A 26,190-nucleotide genomic window follows, 5' to 3' on the forward strand; every position below is an offset into this window, starting at 1 on the left:
ACAAGAGCAAGACTGTCTCTAAAAAAAAAAAAAAAAAAAAGAGCTGTGGTCAATCTTTTTGTGGAGTGCATGTCTGCATGAATGTCCACCTGTATGTTTTATGTTTGTTTATAATCTGATTTGGACAAACCTACAGATTTGAGTACAGAGACATATAGGCAAGACAATGATGAATTCCAGACAACCAAGACGAGCCAACAGGGCCAGGCGCGGTGGCTCATGCCTGTAATCCCAGCACTTTGGGAGGCCGAGGCGGGTGGATCATGAGGTCAGGAGCTTGAGATCATCCTGGCTAACAAGGTGAAACCCTGTCTCTACTAAAAATACAAAAATTAGCCAGGCATAGTGGTGGGTACCTGTAGTCCCAGCTACTCAGGAGGCTGAGGCAGGAGAATGGCATGAACCCGGGAGGCGGAGCTTGCAGTGAGCCAAGATTGCGCCACTGTACTCCAGCCTGGGCAACAGAGCAAGACTCCATCTAAAAAAAAAAAAAAAAGACAAGCCAACAGAAAGAGGTGGCGCTGCAACACCAGATTTGCTCAGGACTTGGTGAATCCCAGAACAGTGAACAGCAAGGTGTAAACCCAACAAAAGGGACAAGAGATTGAGCCGGTAGAATAACTCACTCTGGATGCCACTCAGCCTCGGGACATGGGCCATGAGTTTTCAAGATGGAGTGGCCAGTGAGGAAGCACCTGTTCCTGCAGCTCCTGCTGCTCTCCTGGCCATTCCAGCCTGGGGGACAGAGCAAAACTCCGTCTCAAAAACAAAAACAAAAAACAAATATATACAAGCTTTAACTTGAATATAGGGTCTTTTTTAAATGCAAGACAAAGTCCTGATCTTAAACATTCTTTTTTTTTTTTTTTTTTTTTTGAGACGGAGTCTCACGCTGTTGCCCAGGCTGGAGTGCAGTGGCGCGATCTCAGCTCACTGCAAGCTCCGCCTCCCGGGTTCCCGCCATTCTCCTGCCTCAGCCTCCTGAGTAGCTGGGACTACAGGCGCCCGCCACCGCGCCCGGCTAATTTTTTGTATTTTTAGTAGAGACGGGGTTTCACTGTGGTCTCGATCTCCTGACCTTGTGATCCGCCCGCCTCGGCCTCCCAAAGTGCTGGGATTACAGGCTTGAGCCACCGCGCCCGGCCGATCTTAAACATTCTTTACTGAAATCTAACCACAATATGATAGGATTCTGCGACAAGCACAAAAGGAAAGGAAAAACAAAAAGCCAAAAAACCCCAGTCATTGTTGAAGATTATTTGTAGTATCCAAAGGCTCAAATAATGCTTCTCTGTAATCTCCTGTTTTCCATGTTAACACTTCCGTGTACCTACTTCTTTCCTTCCCCCACATATAACTCCTAAAAAGAAATGTAGTCACTGAGGCCATAATTCATGGCTTATCCAAGGTTCTTTAAGTTTGAGAATAAAGTATGTTTTACCCTCAAAGAGAATACTGTAAGAGCATATGAGCTGTAAATTAAAATTCTAATTATTCATCCAAGTATGTATATGTTTCTTACAAGCTGCTAAAAATCTTTCCTTATTTTTGCAAATCTGAAAGGTAAACTACTATCAGTTCTACATTCGATATTTATAAGGATATATGTACACATTCTGACACCAAACATGACCCAGAAACCATACAACTTTCTAATAGTAACCACATTGGTGGGAGTTACTAAAAATGGCTTTTAGTTTAGGCTGGGTGTGGCGTCTCAGGCCAGCACTTTGGGGAGCAGAGGACGGAAGACTGCTTGAGGTCAGAAGTTCCAGACCAGCCTGGCAACATAGTAAGACCCTGACTTCACGAAACAAATCTAAAAATAAAAAATCAGTCAGGTGTGGTGGTACAGGCCTGTAGTCCCAGCTACTCAGGAGGCTGAAGTGAGGATCATTTGAGCCCAGGAGTTCAAGGTTGCAGTGAGCTATGATTACGTCACTGCACTCTAGCCTGGGTGACAGAGTAAGACTGTATCTCCCAAAAAAAAAAAAAAAAAAAAAAAAAGCTTTAAAAAATAAGGGAAAATAAAGCTATAATTGGTGGTAGGTAAATATTTGGATGGATCTGACACACTACACAGCTACAGAGATGTGGCTTCCAAATCTTCTAAAGTGATCCTGATTTAGAACATTCTCTCTGACAGAAAAAGCAAGCTCAGGGAGTATTATTCAGGCAAATAAAGTGTCTAGTGAATTTCTAAGTGTGTCTGAACCTCCTTTGATCCCACACTGGCCTTTAGTCAGAGTAAACACAATATGATCTTATGGCCACTATGAAGCCCCTAGATGCAATGAAACTCCCGACCGCACCTGTGCACACACGCATGTGCACACACACACAGCAATCCACAGTTCAGGTGCTACGCGCACTCAAGCAAGTCAGTGTTTTACAGTGGGGGAGCCAATCACTGGCAATTATTTCAGCCCACTTTTCACTGGGGCTCACTGGAACATTCTGACACCTGTGAGCTGTCCTGCCCCAAGAACTAACAAGAGCCAGGAAGGTGTACAACTAGTCTGTGTGTCCATGGTCCCTTCTTTCTATAATTGTCCCCTTGCCCTATGGGGCCTAGAGCTGGTGAAACTGAGGAAGGTTCATGTAAGGGTCACTCACATCACTGATTTTTTTTTTTTTTTGAGACGAGTCTCGTTCTGTCACCCGGGCTGGAGTGCAGTGGCCAGATCTCAGCTCACTGCAAGCTCCGCCTCCCGGGTTTACGCCATTCTCCTGCCTCAGCCTCCGGAGGAGCTGGGACTACAGGCGCCCGCCACCTCGCCCGGCTAGTTTTTTGTATTTTTTTTTTTAGTAGAGACGGGGTTTCACCGTGTTAGCCAGGATGGTCTCGATCTCCTGACCTCGTGATCCGCCCGTCTCGGCCTCCCAAAGTGCTGGGATTACAGGCTTGAGCCACCGCACCCGGCCCACATCACTGATTTTAGAGAATATTCAAGAGTACAAAAAAGCCCCGTTCATTCTCCCCCAAATCATATAATACCTTGACTTTATTCAAAGTTTTTCTGGCCGGGCATGGTGTCTCACACCTGTAATCTCGGCACTTTGAGAGGCCAAGACGGGCAGATCGCTTGAGGCCAGGAGTGTGAGACCAGCCTGGCCAACAAGGTGAAACCCCATCTCTACTAAAAATACAAAAATTAGCTGGGTGTGGTGGCATGTACCTGTAATCCCAGCTACTCAGGAGGCTGACACACTACAATCGCTTAGCCCAGGAGGCAGAGGTTGCAGTGAGCTGAGATCATGCCACTGTACTCCAGCCCAGGCAATAGAGCAAGACCCTATCTCAAAAACCAAAAAAAAAAAAATTTAAAAAATAAAACAGAACAAAAAACCCACAAAGTTTTTCTGTAAATAGTTAGCCTGAAAAAGCTAGCCTGGAAAACCTCCAGTTTTATGACTTTAGTAATATGTTTAAACTAACATGTTCTTTGTACAGTTTTCTGTACAACAAAGTATTTGGCCCTAAACTGAGTGGGTCAGTTTAGAACATACATCCATCATATAAGATACAAGCAGTATGATGGAGGCGCTACAAAGACTGGAGAATGAAATAAGAATTCAAGTGGATGTGGAAGAGAGAACTGTTCTCTGAAGATGCTGCTGCCCCGTGCATGCCCTAGGAACTGAAGAATCTATTTTAGTGTGGATGCAACTAAAGAAGGCATTCAATCAGGGCTGTTGAAGCAAGGAGCAATGCAACTGAAAGCAGTGACACAGCCCAGTTCAAATAATGGTGAACAGTACCTACACTGTGCTAAGTGTCAAGCACTGTTTTAAGCACTTTACATATATGAACTCATTTATTTCACCCTTATAACAACCCCATGAGACAGGGAATATTCCTATTCTCAGGAAACTGATACACAAAGAGGTAAGTCACTTGCCCAAGATCTCACAGCTAGTAACTGACAGAGCTGGGCCTCAAATCCAGGTGGTGTGACCCTGGAGTCAGTACTCCTAACTACCATGCTGACTGTTAAGAAATGCTTAATTTCTTTTCTTTTCTTTTTTTTCTTTTTTTTTTTTTTTTTTTTTTTTGAGACAGAGTTTCGCTCTTGTTGCCCAGGTTGGAGTGCAATGGCGTGATCTCGGCTCACTACAACCCCCGCCTCCTGGGTCCTAGTGGTTCTCCTGCCTCAGTCTCCCTAGTAGCTGGGATTACAGGTGCCTGTCACCACGCCCAGCTAGTTTTTTGTATTTTTAGTAGAGACAGGGTTTCACTATGTTGGCCAGTCTGGTCCCGAACTCCTGACCTCAGGTGATCCACCCACCTCAGCCTCCCAAAATGCTGGGATTACAGGCGTGAGCCATCATGCCCGGCTAACTAAGCATTTCTTAACTGAGCTAAAGGAAAAACAAGAGTAGTAGCAAATAAGCCTCAGTGACTCTCTGAAAGCTGTTTAGAACATGTCGGAGAGTTTCGCACAGGCCATAACTACAATACCATAAAATAAGTTGCTGAAATAAAAACAGAAATGTTCACTTTAGCATGCTCTACTGGATATTTAATATACATTTTTTGTGTTCATTGTAAAGTACTCTTACTTCAATAGTGAAACAGAGGTTAGTTTGTTTTTAATCAGGAAATACAAGTACTGGTCTCTAATTTATACTATATTTAGATAGTCCGATTCACACAAATCCTGAAGTGGCAGGCCGCCAGATGCCTGGCACCTCTTAACAGTAGAAGTGACATCAGAAACATATGGTAATGTTCTTACCAAAATTAATAAATGCTTAGATATAACAACGACTACTTAAAACTTCTAAGTCACAAAACACCATGCTAAAGGTTTTTATCAACCTCTTCTTTACAGAACATAACTACTTCTCTTATGTGGGGGTAGATTTGTGAATAGGCCAAAATTTCATAGCAAGGTGGGACATGGACCTTCCCCCTCCTCATTAGAAGTCATTTTGTCAGGACTTATGGTGGCTATATGGTGTTTCAAATGCTAACAGGAAACAAATGAGTCAACTTATGCACATGAAAAGTAAACTGTGAATAAAGAATAAGAAAGGGGAGGAAACAGTTCAATAAGTTCAGATACAACTTGATGATACTGTCACAGGCTGTCACAGGCCTCAGTATCTTCTTTATGTCCTAAAGAAATTGAGCCACCAACAGGAAAAAAGGTCACCTCACAGAGAATGCTGTGAGATTTTTAAGTTGCTAGACTCCTTTCCATCTTCTCCTTCTCCTCAGCTCTTGATACTGCTGTCAAATTCTACACACTGGCAAAGAAAAAAGGGGTGAAAGTTGAGGGATTTTATAGAGAAATAATAAAAAGTTTGTTGTGATTACTTGAACTAATATAGTATAGCCACTGACATCATTTTAAATCCCTAAAACACATGGCCTGTCCTTAAATGCCCAGGTAAACCTTAAAACATTCACAATACCGGAAGAATGGACTCTATTACATTTTAGTAAAAGCAAACTTCTCTTCCACCTCCCACCCACCCCAGGAAGTAGACGTGATTCATTTTATGAAGGCATTGGTAAAAATCTGCTTGTTCCCTGGAATGGCTATCAAGTTGGAGACGAGGTAAAGTATAATTACCAACACCTAGGAGTCTCAAACTTGTTTTCTGAATACATATCTCTTATCTCAAAACATCTCCACAGACTTATAACATGGGGGCATTCAACTACAATAGATACACAGGGCCTAAGCCACTGAGAAAGCTGGGAAAAGGGCACCAAGGAGCTTTGTGCAAACCACAGACTTTCCCACACTATTGCTGCTGAGCCTTGGCAATAGGCCATGCACCTGAAGCCCTCTCTATTGTAGGAGGGACTCATATACACTGATTTTTTAATTAACTTTTTAAAAATCTGATATATAATTCAGAGAGCACACAAACTCACCACTTGTAAGTGTACATTTCAGTGGTTTTTAGTGTATTCACCCGTGTTATGTAACCTTCACCATATCTAATTCCAGAACATTTCCATCACCCCCAAAATCACCCTGTACCTATTACCCCATGCACTTTCTCCACAGATATCTCTGTTGCCTATGCAGGTATTTTAACATGACTGGCTGGGGTGAATTTATAGAGTATCCATACAGTAAGAAAACAGAAGCTCTGCTGTCCAGACGGATACTACACCTAAATTCTCGGCATTGTTAGCAATTAGGCTAATGTAATTTTTATAGATTGGCTAAGAATGGCAGAGAAACTTACATTCAACATCCATCTTCACATAACAATTAGTGTGACCCAAATTCATCCAAGATGTTAAAAGAAGGGAAGACAATCTACTAGGATTAGCCATAACTGTCCATAGTTGCAATTTCAAAACATAGAAGATGCATACGGATAGTGGGAAAACCTCCTTTAGTATCAACCATAGCTGGATTAAAAAAAAACAAAAACAAAAACAAAAAACTTAATCATTAAGCAAATATTGCCCAGTGTGGGAAAATAATCACTAGACCAGTCCACTATTTAATGTAATGCAGCTTTAAATGCAACCTTACTGTCATCACTCTTGACCTGGAGTCTCTCCTAATGAGAAAAATTACCTTTAGGCAAAGGTCTGGCAGGAAAGCCTGCAGATGTGTGCTGTGCTGCTCAGGCTGTGGCAGGGCTCTAGTTACCTAAGCGTGCTCATGGCTTCTACGACACACAGGAAAGAGACCTCACCTGCAGGCATCAGGGTGTTGAAAAGCGGGAGGACGTGTAGGTCCACGAGGGTATCTTGCTTTTGTGCACTTATCTGGGGTGCTATTTGCAGAGAAGGAGCTCCTTTACAGAGTGTGCCCAAGATGGATTTCTCTAAGTTGCTCTCAGAGTTGTCCAGCTGCCCTCACCAATAAGTCACAGTCTTTGTAGGATGATAGAAACCACCAGTCAAAGCAGATGCATATGGGTTGTGGGGAAGCCTTCTTTAGTATCTAACATAGCTGGATTAAAACAAAAAAACTTAACCATTAAGCAAATCTTGACTTTAATAATTTAGATAACAGCAAATATCAACTAGGTGTTAAGCTTAAGAATCTACCCTTAGCAAGGGCACTTAACACTTGTTAATGGGGATTTTGTGGGATTAAATGAAGGCTACAATGAGCTCCTAATTTCTGTCCTGCAAAAAATCAGTTCTACTTGATAAACAAGTCAATAAGATCCAGAAGTGTTTCTTGGTAATGTAACTCGTTCTCGCTGAGGTTGCTTAGTAACGCTTCCAATGACTTCTGTTGTGCAACAAGTAGTACTCTACTAACTCTTGTACGATTTTATTGTAATTTGCAATAATGACTTAAATACATATTCATGTCCAGGATTTTCCAAAATACAATCAGATGCAATCAAGTGAAGTTAATGACATTTATATAATACATAAACTGAAAATAGATCTATGGAAGTATTGCTACATTATCTTTGTTTAATTCAATGCCCAGGAAACCAGTCCTAAATTGAAATGATGCCTAGATAGACGAGGCTATAAAGTATTTATTCTCTGTCTACCTATAAGAAATCACCAAGTGGCCAGAAAACTCCTGCAAACCTTCACTAAACTAGAATTTCATTTTCCTTTAACATGAGGGCATTAAGAAGTCTGAGAATCGACTGCAGTCACTGCAGTTGAAGGCATGAAGATATGATTGGTCTCTGAGGTATACTTCCTCTCATGGGGTGAAAACAATGAGGTCAGAAACTCGGAGAGTTTAATATTTATTTCTTTATTTTTATTTTATTATTTTTTTCAAGCCAGAGTCTCGCTCTGTTGCCCAGGCTGGAGTGTAGGAGCGTGATCTCGGCTCAGTGCAACCTCTGCCTCCTGGGTTCAGGCGATTCTCCTGTCTCAGCCTCCCGAGTAGCTGGGATTACAGGCATGCACCACCATGCCCGGCTAATTTTTGCATTTTTAGTAGAGATACTAAAAATTGCCATGATGGCCAGGTTGGTCCCGAACTCCTGACCTCAAGTGATCCATTCACCTTGGCCTCCCAAAGTGTCGAGATCACAGGCGTGAGCCACCACGCCCAGCCAATTATTTATTTATTTTTCAGATAGGGTCTTGTCACCCAGGCTGGAGTGCAGTAACATAATCTTGGCTCACTGTAGCCTCAATCTCCTGGGCTCAGGGATCCTCCCACCTCGGCCTCCTGAGTATCCAGGACCACAGGCGCACACCACCACACCTGGCTCGTTTTTTTAATTTTTAGTAGAGAGGAGGTCTTGCTATGTTGCCGATGCTGGTCTGGAACTCCTGGGCTCAAGTGATCCTCTCGCCTCAGTTTCCCAAGTTGAGATTATAGCTACCACACCCAGCTGGATATTTAAGATGGTAGTTTTTCTGTGACCTTTCAAGAATATATATATATATATTTTTTTTTGAGATAGAGCCTGGCTCTGTTGCCCAGGCTGGAGGGCAGTGGCGCGATCTCAGCTCACTGCGACCCCCGCCTCCCGGGTTTAAGCAATTCTCCTGCCTCAGCACGCACCACCACACCCAGCTAATTTTTGTATTTTCTTTTTATGTTTTTGTTTGAGATGGAGTCTAGTCCTGTCACCCAGGCTGGAATGCAATGGCGTGACCTCGGCTCACTGCAACCTCTGCCTCCCAGGCTCAAATGATTCTCCTGCCTCAGCCTCCTCAGTAGCTGGGATTACAGGTGTCCGCCACCACACCCAGCTATTTTTTGTATTTTTAGTAGAGACGGGGTTTTACCATGTTGGCCAGGCTGGTCTCGAACTCCTGACCTCGTGATCTGCCTGCCTCGGCTCCCAAAGTGCTGGGATTACAGATGTGAGCTACTATGCCATGCTCAGCTATACACTTTCAATAGTATAACTGTTAATACAGCAAAAAGCCAAAAGGTAGCTAAACTTGCAGATACATTTTGAGATGATTGCTACAAAAGTTCTCATTCTTAAATGTTTTTATAAAACTCTTCCAATATACAAGACAGTATGTTATTATAAATAAAGCTGAATTAAATTCATTCTTTGTCAAATGAAAAGACAAACTGTCGGCTGGGCACGGTGGCTCACGCCTGTAATCCCAGCACTTTGGGAGGCCTGGGTAGGCGGATCACGAGGTCAAGAGATGGAGACCGGCCGGGCGCGGTGGCTCAAGCCTGTAATCCCAGCACTTTGGGAGGCCGAGATGGGCGGATCACGAGGTCAGGAGATCGAGAGACGATCCCGGCTAACACGGTGAAACCCCGTCTCTACTAAAAAATACAAAAAAATAGCCGGGCGAGGTGGCGGGCGCCTGTAGTCCCAGCTACTCGGGAGGCTGAGGCAGGAGAATGGCGTAAACCCGGGAGGCGGAGCTTGCAGTGAGCTGAGATCCGGCCACTGCACTCCAGCCTGGGTGACAGAGCAAGACTCCGTCTCAAAAAAAAAAAAAAAAAAAAAAAAAAAAAAGAGATAGAGACCATCCTGGCTAACACTGTGAACCCCCATCTCTACTAAAAATACAAAAAATTAGCCGGGCGTGGTGGAGAGCACCTGTAGTCCCAGCTACTCGGAGGGCTGAGGCAGGAGAATGGCGTGAACCCGGGAGGCAGAGCTTGCAGTGAGCCGAGATCGCGCCACTGCACTCCAGCCTGGGCAACGGAGCGAGACTCCATCTCAGAAAAATAAATAAATACATAAATAAATAAATAAAAATAAATTAAAAAAAAAAAAAGAAAAGACAAACTGTCTAGTAAAAGGAGGTCACAGGCCGGGCACAGTGGTTCATGCCTGTAATCCCAGCACTTTGGGAGGCTGAGGTGGGCAGATCACGAGGTAAGGAGATCAAGACCATCCTGGCTAACACAGTGAAACCCCATCTCTACTAAAAATACAAAAAATTAGCCGGGTGTGGTGGCAGGTGCCTGTAGTCCCAGCTATTCAGGAGGCTGAGGCAGGAGAGAATGGCGTGAACCCAGGAGGCAGACCTTGCAGTGAGCTGAGATCGTGCCACTGCACTCCAGACTTGGTCTCAGGGAAAAAAAAAAAAAGAGGTCACATGGTTTTTGTCTTGGAAGAATAATAATACATATACATGATCGTTTTACTAAGTGCTAAGCAAATACTTGGAGCTGTACAATAGAGGAACTTCTGACATAACTGTTTTCTAAAAGGACTGGATTCCTCAAGTCCAGCACAAGTGCCTGCTACACCAATTTGCTGAAAGGATTATTCCAAAGTTTCCCTTAAAGCAAGATTATTCAAGAGTTTAGAAAAAAAAAAAAAAGAAGAAAATTATCCTTCAGACTATGTTATGAATAATCCTCTTGGTTTAGGAAAAGGAGGGCTCAAACTGAGAACTGCAATTTCAGCACAAGATTGAAGGGGCAAGAATGGGAAACGAATGGGAAAGTAATTTTTTGCTTGGTGTATTCAACTTGTGTTTGCCAAGATTGCCGTTATGGTAAATGAGACTCAATTATCACACAAGTGTCTCTGGATTATTGCAAAGACTACTGCATGTTACATAATTTCAAATAACATCAAGTATAAAACTATACAAAATTAATTTACACATAAGAAAGGCCAGGTGAAGTGGCTCACACCTTCTCAGACTCAGGCCTTCCCATGCCACTGTACACGAGCCTGGGTGACAGAGCAAGATCCTGTCTCTCGCTCTGCCCAACCAACCTGGGCGACAAAAATAAATAAAAAGCAAAAATAAAAGTGGCTGGGCGCAGGGGCTCACACCTGCAATCCCAGCACTTTGAGAGGCTGAGGCGGGCAGATCACGAGGTCAGGAGTTCAAGACCAGCCTGACCAACATGGTGAAACCCCATCACTACTAAAAATACAAATAAATAAATAAAAGTTTAAAACAGTAAAAAATTTGACAGGCAGACGGGCACAGTGGCTCACGCCTGTAATCCCAGCAGTTTGGGAGGCCAAGCCGGGCAGATCACAAGGTCAGGAGTTCAAGACCAGCCTGACCAACATGATGAAACCCCATCTCTACTAAAAATACAAATAAATAAATAAAAGTTTAAAACGGTAAAAAATTTGACAGGCAGACGGGCACAGTGGCTCACGCCTGTAATCCCAGCAGTTTGGGAGGCCAAGCCGGGCAGATCACAAGGTCAGGAGTTCAAGACCAGCCGGGCCAACATAATGAAACCATCTCTACTAAAAATACAAAAATTAGCCAGCCATGGTGGCGTATGCCTGCAGTCCCAGCTACTCAGGAGACTGAAGCAGGAGAATCGCTTGAACCCGGGAGGTGGAGGTTGCAGTGAGCTGAGATCACGCCACTGCGCTCCAGCTTGGGCAACAGAGTGAGACTTCGTCTCCAAAAAAAACAAAACAAAACAAAACAAACCTGACAGGCAAAAACACAAATATTCAAAAGGAGTCTATCTCTGTATTCAAAATGGGATCAATTATTATCAATGAGGCCGGGCGCGGTGGCTCAAGCCTGTAATCCCAGCACTTTGGGAGGCCGAGACGGGCGGATCACGAGTTCAGGAGATCGAGACCATCCTGGCTAACACGGTGAAACCCCGTCTCTACTAAAATACAAAAAAAAATTAGCCGGGCGAGGTGGCGGGCGCCTGTAGTCCCAGCTACACAGGAGGCTGAGGCAGGAGAATGGCGTGAACCCGGGAGGCGGGGCTTGCAGTGAGCTGAGATCCGGCCATTGCACTCCAGCCTGGGCTACAGAGCTAGACTCCGTCTCAAAAAAAAAAAAAAAAAAATTATTATCAATGATCAATTATTATTCCACTCTGTATGTCCATGTGTACCCACTGTTTACCTCCCAAGCAGCTCAAAATCAAACTGCTCCCATCCCCTAACTCCCAAGGGCAATAAATGAATTCACCTTATGGGGGCAGGGAGAAGCAGGTAAAGAGGTATGTGCCTGTAGTCCCAGCTACTCAGGAGGCTAAGGCAGGACTGCTTGAACCCAGGAGTTCAAGTCCAGCCTAGGTAACATAGTGAGATCACATCTCTCTTTTTTTTTTTTTTGGACGGAGTCTTACTCTGTCGCCCAGGTTGGAGTGCAGTGGCACTATCTCGGCTCACTGCAACCTCCGCCTCCTGGGTTCAAGCGATTCTCCTGTCTCAGCCTCCCGAGTAGCTGGGACTACAGGTGTGTGCCACCAGGCCCACCTAATTTTTCGTATTTTTAGTAGAGACGGGGTTTCCATGTTGGCCAGGTTGGTCTCAAACTCCTGACCTCAAGTGATCCACCCACCTCAGGTTCCCAAAGTGCTGGGATTACAAGCATGAGCAACAGCACCCTGCCCATGTCTCTTTTAAGAGAAAAAGAAAAAAAAAGGCTGGGTGTGGTGGCCTCCCAGCACTTTGGGAGGCCAAGGCCCAACAGTAGATTGCTTGTGCCTGCTTGATCACAGGAGTCTGAGACCAGCCTGGGCAACATGGCAAAACCACGTCTCTACAAAAAATACCAAAACAACGTATCCAGGTGTGCCTGTAGTCCCAGCTACTCAGAAGGCTGAGGTGGGAGGATCACTTGAACCAGGGAGGTCGAGGCTACAGTGAGCTGAGATCGTGACACTGCACTACAGCCTGGATGACAGAGACCCTATCTTAAAAAAAAAAAAAAAAAAAAAAAGGAAAAATCAGAGCCAGCAAGTGTGCTGGTTCCATCATATGTGTCCTCATGCTCCCTGCACCTCAGCCCTAGGACGACTAGGGGATGAAGTATGCCAAGTCATCACAGCTTCTGAATGCTGGTAAGTCTAGCAAGAAAGACCACTGATTTCTATCTCTGATTTTTGGAAATAAAAATATAAAAACACACATACATACGAACAGACAAGGAGATAAGAACACCTACAACCTCCCATCAAGCTTGGCTATTTTACCTACTCCTGCTGATTTCCTAAGACACCTCAAGAGCCAGGTCCCATTACTCTGTACTTACCCACAAGGAATGGAAAGGCAGGGTTTTTTTGTTTTTGTTTTTTGAGACGGAGTTTCACTCTTGTCACCTAGGCTGGAGTGCAGTGGTGCGATCTCGGCTCACTGCCACCTCCACCTCCCGGGTTCAAGCGATTCTCCTGCCTCAGCCTCCTGAGTAGCTGGGATTACAGGTGCCCACCAGCACACCCAGCTAATTTTTTGTATTTTTAGTAGAGATGGGGTTTCGCCATATTGGGCAGGCTGGTCTCGAACTCCTGACCTCCGGTGATCCGCCTCGGCCTCCCAAAATGCTGGGATTACAGGTGTGAGCTACCACACCCGGCCTGAAAGACAGGTTTTAAACAAATGAGCATCAAGAAGACAAAGACTCAGACACTGACATTTACTCAGCTGTTCACTAGTTTCACCTGTCAATTCCAAAATAAGAAAGTCTTTCTAATACAGATTTCATAGTATGCTCAATGACAACACAACACAGAAACACAAGTTGCTGAAACCAAGACTCTCATGACTCAAAATGTGTTTATTTTACTAAAAACAGTGATCTGAGCAACCAGAGAATATAAAGAAGTTCCAATTACGTGAAGTTTCCACCTTCGAAAATCAAGACTACACCATTCAACTAATCAGTAGTCTTTGAGCTAAAAACATCTCACCAAAATCAATGGAAAGACTGCGAAAGATCTCCAGTAAGAAAGGACCAGGAAAGCAATGTCCACATCAGAAAAGGAATGGTTAACCTGAGTCAGACTGTAGTCAAGAAGCTTAAATGATTCCAGCCAACAACATAGAATCCCACAAAGAAACCATACACTTCCTATAACCAATGTTCCCCAACCCCAGAACAGTTTCCCAAGGTCTTCTATATAGCAAGAGTTCCTCCTGTCTGGTTTGAGTTCTTTCTACTCCAACAGATGATTCTGTTCTTCGTTCACTGAACAACTTAAGAGCTGTTCAACCCCCCAGGTTCCAAAACCTCTCGCAGCTGGGGATCCTTTTAAAGATGCACATCGCTCAGAAGCCCATGGGGAAGAGAGGCATTCAGAGCATCAGGGAAAATGGAAAGCAACATTTTGCTTAACACGAGAAACCGCCCCTTATTCATCTTTCTCCCACATCACCTAACTAGGGAATGCTTAATGTGACTTGAAGGAAATGAAGACAGCGACCTAAAAGCACACAGATGCAGACTTCCAGGAAGAGGTTTTCCCATCTTGCTGGACCCTGTAGTGTCGGTATTTGGGGGTCCCTCTAATGCCACATTTCTGCTGAGCCTGCAGACATACTCGGAACCCATCACCTTCGGGCTCCCAAACTCAGGCTCCGCACAGCCCGCGAGGGAAACGGTCATGGGCACGCACCGACACGTTTTCATCTTTGCATGTTTATCTACGTCGACTGGGAATTCAAGCAAGGGTGGCCCTCGTGGACAACCTACGAGCCTTAGGGACACAAAAGGCTTCCTGTGCAAATTGCATGGAATCTCCTGACAGGATTTCGCGCTAATGATCATTCATAGGTGGGTTCTGGGGCTGGGCCCCACGGAACTCGTCTTGGTTGTGTCTTGGACTTCTCACTGCCCCCCAAGGGAGCCTACTACTGTGGTTTTATGGTCTGAGGAACAGTTAGGCCTCGAAGGCCTGGCCTAGGGAGAGTGCACTCTGCATCCCGAGCTCCCGCCTTCCCCACTCAGCGGCCGGGACCGAGTTTCCCGCCCCACAGCCCGACCAGAGGTTGGTGGCAGTTGGAGGCAGTTGGGACCGGCCCCAGCAGGTTGGAACCGGTCTGGGCCGGGCCGGAGGAGGAAGGGGGGGAGGAAGAGGCCGCCTCGCGCTCTCCCTGCGCGCGTGACTCACGCTGGCCGCTGACGTCAGGCGTGCGCGCGCGGCGGGGGGGGGCTCTACGTACGTGTAGTGCTGCGGTTTCTCGGGCTGTGCCTGCAGCACCTGAGCGGTAGCGGCCGGGGGCGCCGAGGAAGCTGCGGAGCCGCCGGGCCCGGGGCCCTTCGACATGGTCTTGTCTTCCTGCCTCTTCGCCGCTCCCCTTTTATTATTCAGTCTGCGCGGTCCGCGCCGAGGACCCAGTACGCCTGCGCCGCGCCACGAGAACGTGAAGACCCCCCACACGGCAGCATGGGTTGCTGGGAGTTGTGGTTCTATGTCCGACTGGAATTTTACCGTCGGCAGAGGGTTGCTGGCAAAGCGCGGGACCACAATACCCAGGGATCCGTGCTGCTAGTGTCCCGGATGCTGAGGGCCTGCGACGGCTTCTGGGAATTGCAGTCCGGTCGCGTTTATCCTTCTTACCAGCGCGTTTTCAGTTTCAAAGGGAAACCTCTCCATGAAACTGGAGCGCCTGGAGGAGAAGGGGGCCCAGAGCTAGGGAGGCCCTAGCGACTTCTACGAAAGAGTTCCAAGTATAGTTTCACTGCCAACGGTGTCATAACTACTTTGCCTTTATACTTAGTACATCTTGGGTCGGTTCTAATGCCAGCTCAGAGCAGTGCCTCCAAGCAGGGCTTAAGAATCTGTATTGTCGGTTCTTAGTTCTGGGCCCTGTGCTGCAGGCACCTGCAATCCGACAGCAACCCCTTCATCCTTGCGGCGGGTCTAACCTGAGAGGGATTGAGAAAGCTTTGCTAAGGAGGAGAGTTCCCGCGCCTTTGCCGAGGCGCTTCATTTACCTTTACCAGCCTCGACACCTGGAACTCCACGACTTGTGTGCCTTCTCAGCCTGACACCTGGCCTGACCAACTTGCTTCCAGTACATTAAGGGCCAAGGACGAATTTAATCTCCGCCTAGAATAGTCTCTGAGGTACATTGACAAATTGCAGGCAACTTGTCAGTGTTAAGAAGCATCATAGTGTCCAGAGGAAAGGCCTGGGTTTGAGTAGGGCGTGCCCGTATTTATCCACTCTAGTTTTCTTCTCTGGACGTCAGCCTTTTTACTTGGGACATTATCTTTCCCATCTCTGCTTCCCACCAGTCAAGCAAAGTTCTTTACTTTGTAAAATAAGCCAGATGCCCCAGACCTAGGCATTTTTTTCTGTGAGTTTTAGAATGTTCTCGTAGATATTTTAACAGTTATCATTTAACTTTTGTTTTTCATATTGAATCTATTTTAAATCCACTGGTTTTGATTTATATTTTCTTAGATGGGATTACATTAGCAAATGATTATCTCATTAAAAAAACACATTCCAAATAACCTTAGGGGTGAGGGGTGGTGGGGCTAATGGAAAATCGTTAACGTTTGAGTGACACATATTTTATTTAGCTCCAAGTTCCCTCACATCAGAAGCCACATTACAGAGTTGAGAAACTGGTATTTCCTAAATAGGCTAAATCGTTTAGCCACTAGGGGCGTTTGAAAATGAAAAATTACAAAAGGACAAATACAAGTTGTAGTATATTGCTTTAATCCTATGATTAAACGCAACTTAATTGGTTTATGTTAGCCTCAGAATACTCAAGTGTGATCTGACTGAGGAAATAGAGGTCACAGCACCAGATTTTAAATAATGGATGTATACCATGAGCTTTAGAATAAGGGTGTACTGGGAGAATTGGGAGATGATCTCATCCAAACTGCTTAATTGGCAAAAGAGGAAACCGAAACCCAGAGAAGCTAAGTAACCGCACAAAGTTACTCAGCAAGTTGGTAACAGAAGAGGAACTAGGACAGTAGCCTACAAGGCTACATCACATTTGCTGTTGGGTTCTGTTTCTTTTCTTTTTTTTCTGCTATTTTTTTCATTGCATAGAGGTTTTTGGTTCTTCCTCATTTCCTGTGTTGCTTTTCCTCCCTTGTACCAATTTGGAAAAAGTGAAACATACCTGTGTGACTACCAGGTAAGAGAGACAGACTTTTTTTTTTTTTTTTTTAAACGGAGTCTCACTCCATTGCCCAGGCTGGAGTGCAGAGGTGCAATCTCGGCTCACTGCAACCTCTGCCTCCCAGGTGCAAGCGATTCTCCTGCCTCAGCCTCTTGAGTAGCTGGGATTACAGGTGCATGCCACAACGCCCAGCTAATTTTTGTATTTTTAGTAAAGATGGGATTTCACTATGTCGGTCAGGCTGGTCTCGAACTCCTGACCTCATGATCCGCCCTCCTCAGCCTGCCAAGTGCTGGGATTACAGGCGTGAGCCACCGCACTCGGCCTCCTATTTCCACGAATCATACTTAAATGAATAAATGTAAATCCATACCTTTTTTCTCCGAGTGGCTTTAGTTTCTAATAATTAGCAAAGCTGGAAAGAAAATGACTGTCCCACCACACGGAGGCATGGAAATGACATGATTCTGTGTAACCTAGAAAAATCGTGAAACACAGCCAGGCATGGTGGCTGAAGCCTGTAATCCCAGCACTTTGGGAGGCTGAGGAAGGCGGATCACAAGGTCAGGAGATGGAGACCATCCCGGCTAAAACGGTGAAACCCCGTCACTACTAAAAATACAAAAAATTAGCTGGGCGTGGTGGCGAGTGCCTGTAGTCCCAGTTGCTTGGGAGGCTGAGGCAGGAGAATGGCGTGAACCCGGGAGGTGGAGCTTGCAGTGAGCCGAGATTGCGCCACTGCACTCCAGCCTGGGCGACAGAGAGACTCTGTCTCAAAAAAAAAAGAAAAAGAAAAAAAACATTAGTTGAAACCTATATATACCTGTTTCTGCTACTTTTTCTTTTAGTGGTTTGGAATATTTGTTGAACCAAGCATCAGAACTATAGAGTGGAGTAGAATGCCCAAGGCTGTATTTCAATTTTCTGGGCTTTGCTTGGCTAGTCTTAACCTTAAGCCTGCTATGGTATTTTATATACTTGAGGCAACTGAAGAACTGACTATTGCAATCTACCCAAGACATTTACTTAGGCAAAGGTAGGGATTAGCATATTTACACATTTGTCATGTTTCTTCAGAAGTAATACCTGCCAGGATATGCTATTAAACAAAAGGGCACATATTTAGTTTAGTTATCTTTCGTTTATTCTTCATGGACATGCAAATACTATAGTAGGACTATTTCCTTTCTGGCTGTAGTCATTTCATTCAGTTGAAGTACATAATTCAAGTAACATGTTGCTTAAGTTACTTCTTGTTTAATCATATGGAAATAACAAAATATTTTGTGACACCTTAAAAACATACGAAACAGTTCCTCTAATTTATTAACATGTTTATTTGTATCTGTTATTTACCCCTTCCCACCCCACCAAGGGACCTGCTTCTGGTTAAAAATGTATGTGCATGATATTTGAAATACTTGATAATATAACATGATTTACTGAATTCTAATTCTCACACTACGCACTTAACGACCAAAATATTATGAAAGGTAATCTAGGGAACACATTTTATTTTACATCGGAAAATATTTACAAAAAATTTGTTAAAGTAGCCTCTCTGCGTGCATAGCATTCGCTTGATGCCTGTAAAGTTTAGACTCCTGCTCATCCTGATAGAGACCAGTGCAATTCATTTGCATTGACTTTCTATTGCAGAGCTTTGGAACCAAGGGAAGGATCCAAACATAGCTCCATTTTATCCAATCAGAAGGGCCACTCAGTGCTAAACTCTGATTCGTCCATTCCTCTTTGCATCCATCCAATCATTAGGCGACTTTAACAGCCAATCAGCGGCCTAGATATGCACCAATCATGGAACAGTGCCGAAGCACGGCCTTTGTGTCGGGGGATGTCAGCGCGTCGGCGAATGCGCCCACCAATAAAAAAAGTCGTTGGTGTATGCAAATAAGGGTTCTATGACGCAGAGACGCAGCGTGAAGCGTGCCTATAAAAACGGAGGCGTCGAGGGGGCTTGGAGCGCAGAGCGGTTTGGTCGTTTGTTGGGCTTGTGTCCGTTCTTAGCTCGGCGATTGCGGCTGTTCCTCGGGCAGCGGAAGCGGCGAGGCGGTCGGAGAAGTGGCCTAAAACTTCGGCGTTGGGTAGGCGTTCCTGGGGTTGCCCGCGGCTGCAGGTTCTGCCAACCGTTGCCGCCGCGGGCCGCGGCCGTTGGGAGCCGAGCGGCGGGGGCTCTTCGGGCCGCTGGTGTCGGGTAGGGTATGGGGTCGGGAGGTTTCCCCTTGGGGCTTTGTTCCGGAACCGCGTCCCCGCCTTTTCCTGGCGGTGATTCAGAGGTCCCGACGCCGGATTCCGGGCAGTCGGGCCTCCGCCCGTCAAGGAAGGGAAGTGACTCCTCCCTGTACTCCCCCTCCCGGGGGAGGCTGCCGCTCCTTGCTGCCTGAGTCATTAGGGGAGGGGGAGGAGGTTGGCGGCCCTCGGCCATCTGCCGCCGCGAGGTGGGGCACGGGGAGGCGGGAGGCCCGGCGGAGGGGCCAGGGCCTGTTCCCCCGCAGCCCTGGGGTGCGGCCCGGGTGAGCGCGGCCGCCTTATCTTCGGGGCGTCTTTCTTAGGTGAAAGAAAATGGCCCGAACCAAGCAGACTGCTCGTAAATCCACCGGTGGGAAAGCGCCCCGCAAACAGCTGGCCACAAAAGCCGCCAGGAAAAGCGCTCCCTCTACCGGCGGGGTGAAGAAGCCTCATCGCTACAGGTAGGCCGGGCGGGGGAACAGTGGCCCGCCGGTGGACGGCTTTGTGCGGCGGCGTCTGCTCACCCCTCCCCTGCTCGCTGCAGGCCCGGGACCGTGGCGCTTCGAGAGATTCGCCGTTATCAGAAGTCGACCGAGCTGCTCATTCGGAAGCTGCCCTTCCAGAGGTTGGTGAGGGAGATCGCTCAGGATTTCAAAACCGACCTGAGGTTTCAGAGCGCGGCCATTGGTGCGCTGCAGGTAAGACAAAGGCCTGGAGTCGGGGGAGGGCTGGGCGGTTTCCGCTCCCCGAGGGGGATTAATAGTGTGGCTCTTGTCCTCAACAGGAGGCTAGTGAAGCGTACCTGGTGGGTCTGTTCGAAGATACTAATCTGTGTGCCATCCACGCTAAGAGAGTCACCATCATGCCCAAAGACATCCAATTGGCTCGCCGGATACGGGGAGAGAGAGCTTAAGTGAAGGCAGTTTTTATGGCGTTTTGTAGTAAATTCTGTAAAATACTTTGGTTTAATTTGTGACTTTTTTTGTAAGAAATTGTTTATAATATGTTGCATTTGTACTTAAGTCATTCCATCTTTCACTCAGGATGAATGCGAAAAGTGACTGTTCACAGACCTCAGTGATGTGAGCACTGTTGCTCAGGAGTGACAAGTTGCTAATATGCAGAAGGGATGGGTGATATTTCTTGCTTCTCATGATGCATGTTTCTGTATGTTAATGACTTGTTGGGTAGCTATTAAGGTACTAGAATTGATAAATGTGTACAGGGTCCTTTTGCAATAAAACTGGTTATGACTTGATCCAAGTGTTTAACAATTGGGGCTGTTAAGTCTGACCATACATCACTGTGATAGAATGTGGGCTTTTTCAAGGGTGAAGATACAAGTCTTAACCACAGTGTAACTTACAGTTTCCTTTAAAAAAAAAAAAAAAAAAAAAAGTAAACCTGGCAGCTATAGAATACACTATGTGCATTTATAATAGCTATTTTATATATTGTAGTGTCAACATTTTTAAATTAAATGTTTTACATTCACAAGTGGTGGGGAGTCTTGTCATTAAGGTGTGTGTAATTTAGAGTCCAGTTGGTTTTCTTCTGACTGCACTTGTTCTCATAGTAGTAAAATGCTATGCGCATTTATACCTTGCATAAGTCCTCATTCTACCACATATTATCTAACCCTCTAGCTGATAATGCAAACACTAACTGGGGGATTTTATTTATAAGGGCTCTAGAAAAAAATACAAGTTATTCACACCAGCATCATCTATTAACTAATATTCTGAACTAGTTAGTGCAGCTTTTCATTGTGTTGTGTGGTTGGTCTCATAACTAGGTTGAGTTTTTCTCCTCTGCTAAGAGGAAACAGTACCGAAGTTCTTTTTCTTGTGGCATTTGTATTATAAAAACTTGCTGTGGGGGAGGAGCATAAAGCTCCAGCCCACTGAACCTCTGCCAATTAAGATGGTGTTGGGTTAGGTTACATCTGGTTACTGTCCTGGGAAAATCATTTTTATAGAGATGGCCTTCCAAGTGGTTTTAAAATTTATCTTATTGAAGTTTTTAGGTCAATTATGTATGTTGACTAAATTTACAAATAAACTTGTTTATCCAACTAAGTGTCCAAAACCTAAATTGAATGTGCTAAGTTTTCACATGTCCCATTATCTAGGTCCTTGTATACTAATGTTTTGAGCTTAGTTCATTTCAAGTGTTGCTTGGTAGACAAAGGAACCTTTTATTTACAAAGATACTGTAGAAAGCATGTGAACAGCGCTCTGCTTTATTAAGATGCCATAATATTGCCGTATTTGCAGTGTGGGTTAAGACAAACTATCAAGAAGCTTTTCCCCCCTTCCCGTTCCTTAGCATAGAAGCCCGCAGGTGTAGAACTCACTCTTAAGCTTCAGTAGGAAGCCAGTTTTCTTGTGCAATGATGGCCACAAAAGCATAGTATTTGGATGTCAGCGAGACAGCATGAGAGCCAGCAGTCATCAAAGCATTCCTGTTTGAATCTAGCGACTGCTTAACGTTCTGCCGCATTAAAATTGCTTTCTCGAAAGTTTGGGTTAGTTTCAAATTTAAGAGTTTAGAGGGAAGGTAGAGTATCTTTCAGGTCGTGATAATGAGCTCCTATGAAAGAATGTAATGTAGTGACCCTCTTTTCTAGAAGATTCATAATCAGTTCTGGAACAAGCACACTTAAATGGTTCCTCACAGTGTGTTTCAGAGTGAGATTAAGATCAGACGTTGGAATGTGCTATGCTCTGGAGTGTCTGGAAACAAGTACAGAAACCTGGCTATGGTGATGAGTTAGCTTCTGTTTACTACCTGTGACAACCCAAGTGAGTGACACTAGTGAACCTTCTCCCGTAGTCTGCAGGCTGGCATAGAAGGTTCTCGGATTATATTGGGCAGCTTGCAATCTGCCGAAGTAGCAACTTGCCTTTCCACACTTGGCTTGAGCGCTCAACCCAGAAGGCAAAGAGAGCTTTTGGTTGTAGGCAGCTGCCTGTATGGCATATCCCTCGGTAAGGGTAAAGGAGCAGAGGCAAAGGAGAAAAGCAGAAGTTGGAGCTGATGCAGGTATTCTATGCCCTTGATGGATGAGACTAAAATAAAATTTTTGAAGTTAAGATTTTCTCATTTTGTCGATGGTTTTCATTCGAATGATAATGTCTTTTAAAAAGTTTGGGGAAATGTCCACAAAGCACTCACTTCTGATTCAGCTGGGGCTGGGATGTGCGCATTCAATAATAAGGAAGCTCCCTATTGAGGTGACCTCAGTGACAGTTTCCCCGGGACAGTGCCAATCTGTGCCTGTTGGTGTATTTATTTTGAGGAGTCTCTGTTGCCAGGCTGGAGTACAGTGGCGCGATCTCGGCTCACTGCAACCCCCGCCTCCCAGGTTCAAGCGATTCTCCTGCCTGAGCATCCCGAGTAGCTGGGACTACAGGCAAACGCCACTACACCCAGCTAATTTTTGTATTTTTAGTAGAGATGGGGTTTCACCATGTTGGCCAGGATGGTCTCGATCTCTTGACCTCGTGATCCTCTCACCTCAGCCTCCCAAAGTGCTGGGATTACAGGCGTGAGCCACCGTGCCCGGCCAGTGTATTTACTTTTTAGAGACGGGGTCTCCCTATGTTGCCCAGGTTGGTCTCAAACTCGAGCTCCCAAAGTGCTAGGATTACAGGTGTGAGCCGCTAGGCCCGGCCTGAAGTGTATTTAATAGTGCCTCTGTTTACTGTCCTCTGTCCCAATTTGGCAAATTATGCAGTCGTTCTACCTACCCATAGCATGGTAACGTGAGGTGGGGACCCAGTGAATCTTGTGTAGGGACATGTCTCAGGAAAATAAGGTCAAATTGCTTACCCACCAATATTCTAATTATACCACCTTCAATCTGCAAATGGGACGTAATTTGTTTTGTCCCTTAAACGTCAATCATCTGGCCCACATAGCAGTCAGTTTGGGGATGAAGCAGGGCTGTTTGACGCAGCACCAGGGGTCCACAGTGTAACTACAAAATAGAGAAAAGGAGGGGTGAAGAGGAAGATGGGAGAAATAAAGGGCAACAAGTGTTCCCTCACCAAGAGTGGACCCGGCTTCTGACGTGCAACTTCATCATGAACAAGTGGTCTTCCAGCCACCTTCCCGAAGACACAGTTAGGGCTTCAGGACAAGTGGAGTGGCTTGGTTTTCAGAATTACTGGGGGCCAGAGTCCTGTCAGGACCTTGGGTAATTTTAGCACCTGGCCCACTGGTCCTGGCCTAGGGACCATCAGCCAAAGGGAAGAAGAGGCCCTGAATGGACTGCCTGGATTGGAAATTAACAGTTTCCCACTCATCAATTCACTGGATGATTCCCCAACAGCGGTCTCTGCTGCTCAGCTCCCCCTGCCTGGCTCCTTGCACGCACTGCCCGGTGTCAGGTGTCAGGGTGGGGTCTTGCAGCCCTGGGAAAACAGTCCCTTTCTCCTGAATCACCTTCAGGTAGGTCAGTAGAGGGAGGAACACCACGGAACACCCGTCAGCTGTCTGCAATTCAATCAGCAGGAAACAAGGGCTTGCCCTATGGTTTCTGCAAGATGGTCCTGGCCTGCGTTCAGATTCAGAGACTAAGGCCTATGGCCAGTCTAGCCCGCCATAGAGAAGCATCAGGTGAGGAGTTTTCACCCCTTCTGCAGTTGTCTTACAGGGGGTGCTGTGGTCCACCAGGCATGAGATGCTTGAGCCCCTATCCTGGGCACTCTCTCCCCATCCCTTGGGGCGGGAGCATTTTAATCATCTTGCCAAAGGAATCGCAGCCCACCTCTCTCAGCCCCACCCCAGGCACTGATCAGTCCCACTGAGGCTGAGCTGGGTGCACCTTGCCCGGGCCCTCACAGCCTCTTCCCTCACCCCTATGGTGCTCCTGCCTGCTTCTGTGGGCATTCCTCAGGGAGATGCCCTGATCACAAGGATGTCACCAGCCTGGACCACTCTTATCAAGCTGGGCCTGGCTTCTGACCAGCAACAGCTGCACGAAAGCTGGCCTTCCAGCGTCCTCCTCCAAGGCAAGGCTAGAAGAAGGGGAGAAGGGGTAGGTCCCTGTCGGGTTGCCAACCCAAATTCTACGGCACCCTCAGAAGACTAAGGATGCCCTCTTCTTGGGCCGGGTGGCTGGCCTTTTCCCTCCCTGATCCCTTTGTCAGCAGGTCTGGGAAATGAGGGAGGCTGCAGGCCGAGGTGGGTGCAGCTGAGACAGCTCTGTGTTTATGCACAGAGGAGTTTGTACAAGGCCTCTATTGCGAGGGGCTGTGGTGTGAGAAGGGGCTGTGGAGTGAGAAGGGGCTGTGGAGTGAGAAGGGGCTGTGGTGTGAGAAGGGGCTGTGGTGTGAGAAGGGGCTGTGGAGTGAGAAGGGGCTGTGGAGTGAGAAGGGGCTGTGGTGTGAGAAGAGGCAGGGTGCTCCTGCTCCCTGTGGTCCTGCTGATGGCCCAGCAGCCCCTGGCTATCAGTGATCCCACCAGACACTCTCCCTCCAAGCAAAGAGTCACAGAATTTCTCTGGGATGCGCCCCAGCAGGTCCTGGTGTCTTCATCTGAGCACTATGCCCAGTGGCCAGCAGGGGCCAGTCTTGCAGATCACGCACACCTGGGAGCAGCGCTTCTTAGCTGTCTCCCCAGCAGAGGTCTCTGCACGCGAGCCCAGCCTGCCTCCTACTTCATAACCCCTCCCCATGGAGAAAGCTAAGAGGTCCTACAGTCACCCCCTACTGGGAAAGCAAGAAGTGGGGGCTTCAGTGAGGCTGTAGCTCCTGGAGGAGCAGTAAGGCCATGTGTCATCTGGAAAAGGGTGCAGAGAGAGGGACACGGTGAGGCAGCCAGGGTCTGGGGCGGTGAGGCAGCCAGGGTCTGGGGCCTTCTCGCTGGCAGCTGCTAGCTCTTATCAGGAAGCCGCAGTTCTGGGGATACACACAGTGGGATGGAGGGTGGGCAGAAAGGGAGAGGTTCATCTCAGGCATCACCAGTACCAGGGACGAGAGGGCTCCGGGGAAGGAGAGGGAGATGGGCTGCAGGCTTAGGGCAGGTGGCCTTTGCTGAGGGGTGTGTGAGGGATTGTGCCTGTCCCCATGGAGGTGCAACCTGGGCTTCATTAAATCCCTATTCACGTACCACCTCCTACGTCGGCCACACTTTCCCTCCATAAGCTCCTCTCTGCCAGGCACTGAGCCATGGGGCCAAGCAGAGGGGTCAGGAGGGGCTTGGGTCCACAGCCCAGGCATCACGGCCCCCACAGGGCTCTCCCTCCCCAGTTCTGCACCTGCAGCTAGTCTCAATCCACCTGCCCACTGCCAGCGGCCTGAGGCGTGGGCAGCTGCAGTGCCAGCCAGCAGCTTTCCAGCCAGTGTGAGGCGCAAGAGGAGACAGCCTCGGCCCTAAGCCGTCAGCTGCACCTTGTAGGTCTGGACATGCTCCTTGGCCAGCAGCAGGGTGGTTGTCAACCTAGAGGGCGGAACTTCAGGGACAGAGTTGGGGCAGCAAACAGAGACAAGACCTGCAGCTGGGTTATCTGAGCAGGGGCATCTGAGACCAGAGGGAGACGAGAAGCTCCGGTGCTCCGAAGGCAGGGAATGAGTGTATCTGCCTCTGGAATCATGCCTGGCACATAGCAGAAGTTCCAGGAGTGACTGCTGACCAAACCAAACAGCCCCAGCAGCCCCCAAGCACAGCTGGCTGGATCTGCTTCCAGTATTGGTGGCAAAGAATCAGTCTGGTTCCCAAAAGCTTTGGTTACTGGCCTGGTTTCCAAACCGAGAGTGTTTCGTGTAGTAACTGAGTCTGAGAGAGCAGCTGCCCCTCCTGTCGGTCACCAAGAGGCTGAGCTTTAACTCTTGACACTTTCGTAAGCAGAGGCCAGTAGAGCGAGGCTGCAGCAGTACAGGAAACAGGCTGAGAAAATGGGCTCAGGGGCTAGGCGAGGTGGCGCATGCCTGTAATCCCAACACTTTGGGAGGCTGAGGTGAGTGGATCACTTGAGGCTGTGAGTTTGAGACCCAGCTGACTAGCATGGCAAAAACCCATCTCTACTAAAAACTCAAAAATTAGCCAGGTGTGGTGGTGCATGCCCGTAATCCCAGCTACTCGGGAGGCTGAGAGAGGAGAATTGCTTGAACCCGGGAGGCGGAGGTTGAAGTGAGCTGAGATCACACCACTGCACTCCAGCCTGGGCAACAGAATGAGACTCCATCTCAAAAACAAAAACAGAAACCAAAAGAAACACACAAA

General features: G+C 46.9%; 3 protein-coding genes across 6 annotated transcripts in view; 1 reads left to right on the top strand and 2 right to left on the bottom strand.

The window, feature by feature from the left end:
* The window catches only part of LOC126939213 (CST complex subunit TEN1), a 224,897-nt gene extending 220,767 nt beyond the window's left edge, over positions 1–4,130 (bottom strand). The window contains exon 1 of the mRNA XM_050764358.1: positions 4,119–4,130. The gene's annotated coding sequence lies outside the window, so the exon portion shown is untranslated. The remainder of the gene's footprint in view (positions 1–4,118) is intronic.
* UNK (unk zinc finger) overlaps positions 1–14,993 on the bottom strand; it is a 43,392-nt gene extending 28,399 nt beyond the window's left edge. For all 3 annotated transcript variants that reach the window (XM_050764212.1, XM_050764210.1, XM_050764211.1), the window contains exon 1: positions 14,785–14,993. In XM_050764212.1, the coding sequence (XP_050620169.1) occupies positions 14,785–14,888 (104 nt within the window). In that variant the 5' untranslated portion in view covers positions 14,889–14,993. The remainder of the gene's footprint in view (positions 1–14,784) is intronic.
* Positions 14,994–18,690: 3,697 nt separating this feature from the next.
* LOC126939277 (histone H3.3A) lies at positions 18,691–22,055 on the top strand. 2 transcript variants are annotated; one of them, XM_050764511.1, is made up of 4 exons: positions 18,691–18,821; positions 19,291–19,421; positions 19,505–19,658; positions 19,745–22,055. In XM_050764511.1, the coding sequence occupies exons 2-4, from the start codon at positions 19,294–19,296 to the stop codon at positions 19,871–19,873; spliced, it is 411 nt and encodes a 136-aa protein (XP_050620468.1). In that variant the 5' UTR covers positions 18,691–18,821; positions 19,291–19,293; the 3' UTR covers positions 19,874–22,055. The 2 variants fall into 2 exon arrangements, with proteins under 2 accessions (XP_050620468.1, XP_050620467.1); XM_050764510.1 differs by having other exon boundaries at positions 18,691–18,815; positions 19,284–19,421.
* The last annotated feature ends 4,135 nt before the right edge of the window (positions 22,056–26,190 follow it).

This window comes from Macaca thibetana, chromosome 16 (assembly GCF_024542745.1).
Source record: "Macaca thibetana thibetana isolate TM-01 chromosome 16, ASM2454274v1, whole genome shotgun sequence".
Taxonomy (NCBI): domain Eukaryota; kingdom Metazoa; phylum Chordata; class Mammalia; order Primates; family Cercopithecidae; genus Macaca; species Macaca thibetana.